Raw genomic sequence first — 10,361 nt, 5'->3', positions numbered from 1 at the left:
TTTTAGAGATCCTGGAGAAAGTTTGGTGTCAGCTTGAGCTCTCTTGGGCATGCTCACTAATGGTCTTCTTTGTCACTGTAGGCACACTGGCATACCGACGGCTTGCTAGGAGGACTCCACTGGCGAATTGACACCAGCGACACCGCTCCCTTCGTCCTCAATTCCAGCATCTCAACAGTGACCACGTATGTCTCCTCCATGTGTAGACAGTGCTGAGCCTCGGCACCTCTGTGCCTACTGACAGAGCTGCAGAGAAACCACAAATGTGTTTCTCCCACCAAAATACACTGAACTCTAAACCATTTTTGATTTGGTAATTGTGACAGCCCTACCTGTTTATTTCTGCCAGTTTATTTCATGTTTTTTCCTCATCCATTTGGTGAACAATGTTTCAATGCAAATTTAGTATGTGTGAGAATGTGTCTGAGACTGTTGTTCAGTTTATTCAGCACACAAAGCTGCACAGTAACACTCCCAACTATCAATATCAATGTGGTGTGCCTGACTGTACTCGGAAGTACCGCAAAGTCACTGTTTTGCAAATGCATATGTATAGAGACCACAAAAGACTGGGATCTTCTCTGCAGTGTTGCAAGCCATTTGACACAGCCTTAAAGTGTGTGGCTCAGTCTTGTTCATTTAAGTGTGATACTGTAACATCCCTTATGAAGCATTTGAGGTCACATTTAAAAGAAGGATTGGAAACCAAATGCCCATTCAGAGGTTGTGACTGCACCTTTACAGTTGCATCCAGTTTAGACTCACATGTTTCCAGGAAACATAAGGATAGACGTGTAGAGGATCTAGATAATTCAGTTTTAGTTCCCACAGAGCATTTGGGTCAACCTGAGCCTAGTCAGTCATGTTCAGATGTTTCTGATGAACATGAACGGGAGGTGCCATTAGCTGTGGATGAAACCCTCTATTTACAAAATCTTACACTTCTCTACTTAAAATTGCAAGGCAAGCTATTGTTACCAGCCACTACCATACAAACAATCATTGAGGACTTTCAAAATGTCCATGAAATTGGCTTGTCAAATTCGCTTAAAACCCTGAGTGAGAAATTGAAGGTACTTGGAATTCCTGAGACCACTATAAGCAACATCATTGATGAACTGAACAGAGATGATCTACTCAAAATCTATAACAGAGGAGTTCTGAGCACAGACAGAAAGAGGAAGGCTGCTTTTAAAAAAGGTTTCAACTATGTTAATCCTGTCCCTCTGCGCTTGGGATATGATGAGAACGGCAAAGAGTGCTTTGCACAGTATGTACCAGTACAAGAGACATTGGCCGCACTGTTCAAAAGTGAGTCTGTTCGAGAACAGTATGCTGCAACACGTTTGCAACCATCCACTGATAATATCTATCAAGATGTTCGGGATGGAGAGGGAGTTCAAAGTAATCTGTTGTGGAAAAACGAGCCTTCCTCGATTGGTATGATATTATACCAAGATTCATTTGAAGTTGTGAACCCTCTCGGTTCAGGGAAAAAAAAACACAAGGTGCTGGGAGTTTACTTAACACTGACTGATATTTTGCCACACAACAGATCCACTATAAATCAGATGCAACTTGTCCTCCTGTGTAGGGAGCAGGACTTCAAATACTTTAAGATGGACAAAGTTTTTGAACCATTGATCAAGGACCTCAAACTCCTGGAGGAGAGAGGTTTTGAGATAAGTGATGGCAGTTTTGTAAAACTAAAAAGCACTTTGGTTGCAATTTCAGGAGACAACTTGGGGTCCCATGCTGTTGGGGGCTTTTTGGAAAACTTTAGTCGGGCCACTCATTTCTGTCGCTTCTGTGAAATAGACAGAGATACATTTGTGAATGAGCCACAGTTGAGTGGGACCACAAGAACACCACAATCCTATCAAAGTCATTTGCAAGATCTAGAAACAAGTACCACTAACTCTGTATGTGGCATCAAGTCTGACTCGCCTTTTAACCAGCTTGCTCATTTCCATGTTTGCCAGCCTGGCCTCCCACCATGCTTAGGCCATGACTTGTTTGAGGGCGTTGTGACTTATGACCTTGCTTTGTTCATTGGTCATTTAGTTAAGGAGAAGCATTTTGATTACCTGCAACTAAATCGGTGTAAGAACCAATTCAAATATCAAGGATATGATGGCAATGACAAACCGGCAGACCTCTCTCCTGACAGTGAGAGACTAAGTGGGCATGCGGTTCAAAACTGGTGCTTTCTTAGATTGCTACCTCTCTTCGTGGGTGACAGGATTAAAGATGCTTGTGACAATGAGGTGTGGCAGCTCATTTTGCAGCTGCGGGAGATAGTGGAACTTGTCTGTGCACCAGCCATTACAGCAGGCCAGGTAGCATATCTAAAAGTCATCACTGAAGAGTACATATACTACAGGAAAAAGCTCTTCCCTGATCATCCCCTGAAGCCGAAGCATCATTATTTGAGCCATTATGCAGGGCTTATCATACACTTTGGCCCACTTATCCGCCTGTGGACACTAAGGTTTGAAAGCAAACACACTTTTTTCAAGCAGTGTGCAAGAAAATTACACAATTTCAAAAATATTTGCAAAACTCTGGCAGAGAGACACCAACTTCTGCAAGCCTACTTGAGTGCAGGCAACTTGTTCCCTCCTGCAATACAAGTAGAAAAGGAAACAGAGTTTTATGTAAATGATTACAATGACAAGATCAGGGCATCTGTAGCCAGTTACAAGTTTGAGTCACTGTCTGCAGTGGCTTGTAACACTGTCACAGTGAAAGGAACTGTGTACAAAAAAGGGATGTTTGTTTTGCTTGGGAAAAGTGAAAGTGAAGAACTTTACGTTGGGAAAATTAACCTGGTCATTGTTCACCATGATTCTGTGCACTTTGTGACAGAGAAACATACTTTTGTGAAGTTGATAGACATAGGTATCTACTGTGAATTAGGAGTAGCCCAAGAGGAATATGTCTGCGTCAAGCATGATGATTTGCTTGACTACTGCCCTCTTCTAGCTTACAAAGTACATGGCCTTTTGCTATTTGCTCTCCACCATTCTTTTCCAGAGTTGTTTTAAACAGGCAGGTGACAAAAGCAGACAGTACAAACATGACTACTAGAGCAGGTTGTTTATGTAAAATGACCACATACCCAAATGGACAAAAACAAGAAAAGAAAAACATATTAATCTGTGAAAATGAAGTGGTTCTCTTTTTGATATTGTACTTTCATCCAAATGTCTCATCAAAATAGCAAACTACATTTTTTATAAAATTTTGCTTATAGTCATGAATCACTACAAGTTGCTATACTGTATAGTTGGATTGGATTTGGATTGGATTAAAGGATTTAACAAATGCAAACTATGTCGAGTTTGAGTTGTATTTTAAGGTTTCTAGCTTACAATTGGAGCCAATTACTTCTGGGTTGATGGCTAAAAACAGTATGTGATTAAGGGAGTAGAGCAAATGCATTGTTTGATTTGCTATTTTCATGGGATTTTGTGACTGTAAGCAATGCATTAAAAATGCCCGTCTTATCCCTTAAGATTATTACAGATTTTGTGACATTATGTTACTTTCATTCTATTTGTATTTATTTATAGTTATTTGGGGGGATACTGTGCACTGTAGTAATTGATTAATTCTTGACTGTTCTTTTTAGATCATGAATAATGAAGATATTTTGACGGCCATCTTGGCATATGTACCGGGCCTTTCAAATGAAACAATGGCTGCCCTGCTGGACAGGTTCGAGGAAATTGGTGTGGTTGACAAGAAAGACCTTCTTATGCTTAAAGAGTCAGATGTGGAGAACATTCTCCGACCAATGCAGTGTCGAAAGTTGGTGAATGGCATTACCAATGAAGGTAAATCCATATTTTGTCACTCCCATGGGAAGGTTTAAATATATATATAATACTGGTTTGATTTTTTTGTAGAATTTGTATCTTCATCTGAACATTAGTCGGTGGTGATGGAATGTTGGACTATAACAGCAGAATGGTACACAATTTCATAATTTAGCATGACAAACTGAATTGTTGTTTTTTCTCCAGTGAGTAAACTTCATCTACCTCTTCCTCTCTCTATCTAGTATTCATCATTTGTTGTCTGCTTACTTGTAGGACTTCCACACCTTGAACTGGCGAGTTCTGCTGTCTCCTCTGCAACCCTCCCAATGACTCAACCTGTCGCCTCTCCAACCCTCTCTCAACCTCCTGCATCGGAACCCCAAAGCTCTTCTTTGAGCTCTTCTTTGTCTCCACCCACACTGCCTGGCAGGCCATGGCATGCGGACTTCAGGGTCAGGTGGGACAGGATGACAGCAGCAATTCGAAAAGCAGTGGAAAATCAAAGAAGGCCATCAGCAGTGGACAGAAAAGATATGGTGAGGGAAGTGGTGAACCAAATGTTGGCACATGATGTCAACCCAACCAGAGCAACATGTCGCAGCATTGCGCAGGGCATTGTAAGAGACTATCCGAAAAGTTTTGCTGATATCGGGAAAAAGAATGTCTATGGAGACGGCTGTGATGCTCTACTTCAGCAGATTAAAACGAGAGTGGAATATAAGAACAGAAACAATACCCTTGCTCGGCGACGCACAGAGAGAAGACCCCGCACTGGGGTTGCAGATGGGGCCAGAGTAATGGCAAAAGGTCCATTGGATCAGTATGGATGTGTCAGGTATTGCCCTGCAGAACTTCCTGTTGGAGAGACTGAGGCAACCTTAGAAGAAATTAAAACTCGACTGCACAACATTTACTCAGAGGAAGGGATGGGTGGGGCAGCTAGAGCCGAACCTCTAATGGAGACGACCTATATCAGCCAGCGCCGGTACCTCAACAGTGTGCCTTCACCAGCCATCTCAGAGATAGTGGACGAATGGCCTTTTCTCTTCTCACAAAGAGGCCTTTTCAACCATTTTGGTCTCCTTACGGACGTCTCCATCCTCACCAAGTTACAAGAGGCCCTGAACAACAAAGGCAGTACACTCATTAATTTCTGCCAGGAACCAAGAACCAGGGATCATCCAGGGATCGCGGATGTCCTGGCTAAATACGACCCAGAGACTTCAGACAAGGCTGCATGTGTCATCCTGCTCCTGATGGCATACTTCAAAGAGCCCAACAACACCATCATGCTTGGGACTGATGTAAGTTTAAAAGATAAATAGCAGATTGTGACTGCACTAGACTAGTTCACTTGTATACACTTGTAAACATTTAATCACATTCATTTACATGTTGACACAACACAACATTCCCTCTGATTAACCTCTAAGTCAGTGTCAGTCTTTTATGCACCATGTTGAATCTATGCTACCATAAATAAGTTACAGTTAAGTCTTATCTTACAGGCATGTGCCACAGCTGCTGATGTGCAGAGGACCGAGACATTACCCAGCACCCCCTGCTTGATTGTCCAAGGTACTGTTTATATGGATTTTATATTTATTTCTAGCTACCCAAAAATTTATAAATACTACATGATTTTTTCAAATAAGCAGATCGGTGTCTTGACATGTATTTTTCAAATATTTACCGTTAATCAGCTGTGCCTGTAATGTGGAGAACAGAGCGATAGACAGGCCAGCTGTTCAGCTCATATAATGGAAGCCTGTGGTACGCTCGTTCACTCCCTCAAAACGAATCAAATACAACATTTTCCAAAAACTCAAACGCTCATATGGACAAGATGTTATTTTTAAATTCAACACGCTAAAAAATACATTGCAGAACTTGCTGCAGAACACTGCGCCCACCTGGGTTGTTTGGAAAGTTGTTTCCGGCTATGGATTTACCTCAAAAAGGTCATTTTAACGTGGTGAATATGCAAGTGACAACTTGTCCATACTAGCACTTTGGAGATGTTGCAGCTTCCAAAATGTTGAACTATCCCTTCAATAATCTCTGGCATGAGGTGTGCAAAAGACTATCAATTAGATCAACAATGGTCAGTGAGTGCGTAACAGTTTGATGTTGCTGATCATTTAAATTCTTCTCTTGTTCATTTAGCAATTTACTCTTTACAATATCACATAATGGGTATCTCTGTTCAGGTGATCTGATGAACCCTAGGGCCTGGATGCTGTCCATTGAAGAGCAGGTGGTGATGGGACCACACGAGGGCATCATCAATGGAATAGCTGCAGTTTTTGCAAGTTACTACAACTTCAATCTGCAGTATCCTGCGGATGTTGCATGCACCCTGGAGTTCATCCAAAGGTATTGTAGTCTGAATTTAACATTGTACTGGATTGTTGCAACGTTGATACTTGCTTGTATCAATGTTTCTTAGCTTTCAGTACTACTTTGTTTTAGTGGCGTAGGATCTTGCCACACTGCAATTGCATGAAATACCATGCATTGATGCAAATTACATCACATTTTAGGCCACACCCCATTCCACACACACACACACACACACACACACACACACACACACACACACACACACACACACACACACACACACACACACACACACGGTGCAGCAGTATAGTATTGTACAGCACAGTACAGTATGGTACAGTATTGACCAGCACAACACAGCATGGTGCAGTACAGTACAGTATGGAACAGTACAGTATGGAACAATACAATACAATACAGTACAGTATGGAACAATACAATACAATACAGTACAGTATGGAACAATACAATACAATACAGTACAGTATGGAACAATACAATACACTACAGTACAGTATGGAACAATACAATACAGTACAGTACAGTATGGAACAATACAATACAATACAGTACAGTATGGAACAGTACAGTATGGAACAATACAATACAGTACAGTACAGTATGGAACAGTACAGTACAGTACAGCACAGTACAGTACAGTATGTTACTAATAGTTGTTGTCTTGGCTTATTGTTTACAGATGCTTCTTGGGCATTAACCCTGACAGAGGCTCCAAATCGGCAAAGCGTCGTACTGTCAACCCACACGTGGGCACACTGACAAGGAAACTGGTGGACTTTGAATGGTCGATGTAATGAGAAGACACCTGCATCGGAACCCCCAAGCTCTTCTTTGAGCTCTTCTTAAGGATGACAGCAGCAATTCGAAATGCAGTGGAAAATCAAAGAAGGCCATCAGCAGTGGACAGAAAAGATATGTATTTAGTGTGCAAGAAAATTACACAATTTCAAAAATAGAGTTTTATGTAAATGTTTACAATGACAAGATCAGGGCATCTGTAGCCAGTTACAAGTTTTGAGTTTGAGTGTGTGTGTGTGTGTGTGTGTGTGTGTGTGTGTGTGTGTGTGTGTGTGTGTGTGTGTGTGTGTGTGTGTGTGTGTGTGTGTGTGTGTGTGTGTGTGTGTGTGTCAGACCGAAGGAATAGATTGGCTGTAATCACTATTTATCTATTTGTGGAATCTTTAGTATATTGTAAAGTTATCTCCACCGTCTGATGCTTTTGCCTTGTGGGCATTTGTTAATGTTCTATTGTTCATCAGGGCATCTGTAGCCAGTTACAAGCCAGTTACAACACTGTCACAGTGAAAGGAACTGTGTACAAAAAAGGGATGTTCGTTTTGCTTGGGAAAAGTGAAAGTGAAGCACTTTAGTTGGGAAAATTAACCTGGTCATTGTTCACCATGGTTCTGTGCACTTTGTGATGGAGAAACATACTTTTGTGAAGTTGATAGACATGGGTATCTACTGTGAATTAGGAGTAGCCCAAGAGGAATATGTCTGCGTCAAGCATGATGATTTGCTTGACTACTGCCCTCTTCTAGCTTACAAAGTACATGGCCTTTTGCTATTTGCTCTCCACCATTCTTTTCCAGAGTTGTTTTAAACATGTTTGTACTGTCTGCTTGTGTCAAAATGGTTCTCTTTTTGATAATGGACTTTCATCCAAATGTTGCACTTTAACTAATTGTTAAATAAAAAGTTTACATTAATAGTCCTTGTTTTCTTTTTTTTTTTCATTGAGCAGATCCACAAAGCATGTTATGGTAAAATCACAGTTAAAGTCAATTTTACAATACTTTACTGTATGTAAATTTACAGTAAATGAAATTACTTTCACAGTAATGGTAATAATATATACAGTAAATAACTGTACTACATACTGGTAAATTACATTACTTTCACAGTAATGGTAATAATATATACAGTAAATAACTGTACTACATACTGGTAAATCACAGTAAATGACATTACTTTCACAGTAATGGTAATAATATATACAGTAAATAACTGTACTACATACTGGTAAATCACAGTAAATGACATTACTTTCACAGTAATGGTAATAATATATACGGTAAATAACTGTACTATGTACTGGTAAATCACAGTAAATTACATTACTTTCACAGTAATGGTAATAATATATACAGTAAATAACTGTACTACATACTGGTAAATCACAGTACATTACGGTGATTTCACAGCTGTGAAATTACAGTAATGTACAGTGAGATAATTACTGTGAAACTTACTGTGAAAGTACGGCAATTATTATCCAGTAATTTACTGTGAATTCACAGTGGATTGTTTAACAGTGTATTTTAAAGGTTTTTTTTGCCAACAGTGCAATTTTAGGTAATTTCAGCCCCTGCCTCTCTAACATTCTCTGCATGTCCCTGCATCCAAGTCTTTGCAGACAAGATGGGACTTGTACTCTACAATGTTGTTCACAAGGCTGTTCACTAGGGTGGTACTGTACTGTCACCACTCCCGGAAACATAATGATCCTGCAACTTCAATGGTGACTAAAACTGAGACTAAATATATTGACAATTTCGTCAACAAATAAAAACTAGACTTTAATGTTAGGGAGAGACTTAGTGGAGAAGAGATCCAGAAGAACTAAAAGACAAGACATTGTATGTTTGGTTGCACTCGGGTGTTGTGCTCAACGCGTTGTGAGCTTGTAGATCGGCTGTTTTCAGCATGCAACCAAGTGTACAGTAAATCAGCCATTACGACGCCATCAATGCACCGCCAAGATACATTTTAGTCGACTAAATCAACTGTAGATTTAGTCGACTACAATCCTATGATATTTAGTCGACTAAAACTAAAACATTTCAGATGATTAAAATATGACCAAAACTAGATGGAATTTTATTCAAAAGACTATGACTGAAACTAAATCAAAATTTGCTGTCCAAATCAACACTGCTGTGCAACCATCTCGTCACCAGGTCATATATACCAGGGGTCTTCAACGTCTTCAGGCCAAGGACCCCCTAACTGAGAGAGATGTGAAGCAGGGACCCCTTTTATATTGTATAAAATTGTGTTTCAGATTAAACTTTTTTTTTTAACTTGGTCTGCTCTTTTTCCTTTTACACCTATACCTTTTTGCTGCGAGGCGTTGTGCGCTTGTAGATCTGCTATTTTCGGCTAATGTTCCCCTCAGAAAAGGGATGCAAGGGTTCAAGTGGTTAATGAAAAAAAAAATCAAATCACACAAATATTTGGCGGACCCCCTGTAGTAACTCTGAGGACCCCCTAGGGGTCCCGGACCCCCTGTTGAAGACCCCTGGTATAAACACAGAGAAGGTGCTGAGTCTGACACACATGTCGCCGGCCTCTCATAATTCAAGGTGAACTTGGAAAAAAAAAAGGAAATGTCCATCCCAACACAGCAGACCAGTGTGTGTCTGTGGAGCTTAGCTTGAATCCCCTCACAATGAAGGCACCCATCCATCACAGCTCCCTCAGAGGATGGAGCGGCTTTTTGTCAACCCTACACGCTTTCTGCCTGCTAGGCAGCCCAGTCCAGCTGATTCATCTCCAGACAGACACCCCTGGGAATGCTGTGGGCTGCAGTGGGGGCGGTTGGTGGTTCCACTGGGCCTTATTAACAGGGTTCAGCCCCAAGCAGAGAGGTGTCTGAGCGCATTACACCGCCCAACATTTTTAAGACCTTTTTAACGCATTAAAACCTGAGGCGATTCTTAAAAATGTTTTCTAAATCAGTAAAACAGTTTTTTGAAAAAAATCTAAAAAGAAATTGTGCAAGATTTTTCAAAAATAGCAGATCTACAAGCTCATAGCGCGGCACTCGGTGCCGCGCTATGAGCTTGTATATCTGCTATTTTTGTATAGCCAAATAAATCTAAAGTGACACAGATGCGTTCCAGGTCTTAATGGGTTAATAGCTCGAAAAAAGAGCATAACTACATCAAAAACTAAAGTATAAGAACTGGTGAAACATTGTCCAAATTGGCAAATAATATAAGAAAAAGGCAAACATGTAATGCCTCAACTCTTACAATTCCTTGACACCCTGACAAGTGCTTGTCAGGGTGGGGGGTCCCATGATTATTTTTGGGGGTCCCCGCCGGTTCAAATACGATTCTTTTGGGGGGGTCGCGGCCTGAAAAGGTAGAGAACCGGTGGTATAAATAA

General features: G+C 40.7%; 1 protein-coding gene across 1 annotated transcript; it reads left to right on the top strand.

The window, feature by feature from the left end:
- Nucleotides 1-3,700: 3,700 nt before the first annotated feature.
- Nucleotides 3,701-6,982, top strand: LOC311049440 (uncharacterized protein; the record flags this gene model as incomplete). Its single annotated transcript, XM_084063011.1, has 5 exons — nucleotides 3,701-3,839; nucleotides 4,098-5,128; nucleotides 5,333-5,402; nucleotides 6,035-6,200; nucleotides 6,868-6,982. 5 exons carry the CDS (start codon nucleotides 3,701-3,703, stop codon nucleotides 6,980-6,982), a joined length of 1,521 nt encoding a protein of 506 aa, XP_083919137.1.
- Nucleotides 6,983-10,361: the final 3,379 nt, after the last annotated feature.

The sequence above is a fragment of the Gymnoscopelus microlampas genome, assembly GCF_963454915.1.
Source record: "Gymnoscopelus microlampas genome assembly, chromosome: 7".
Lineage (NCBI taxonomy): Eukaryota > Metazoa > Chordata > Actinopteri > Myctophiformes > Myctophidae > Gymnoscopelus > Gymnoscopelus microlampas.
Note: the sequence above shows the minus strand (reverse complement) of the source record. Positions and strands in the feature narration are given on the sequence as shown.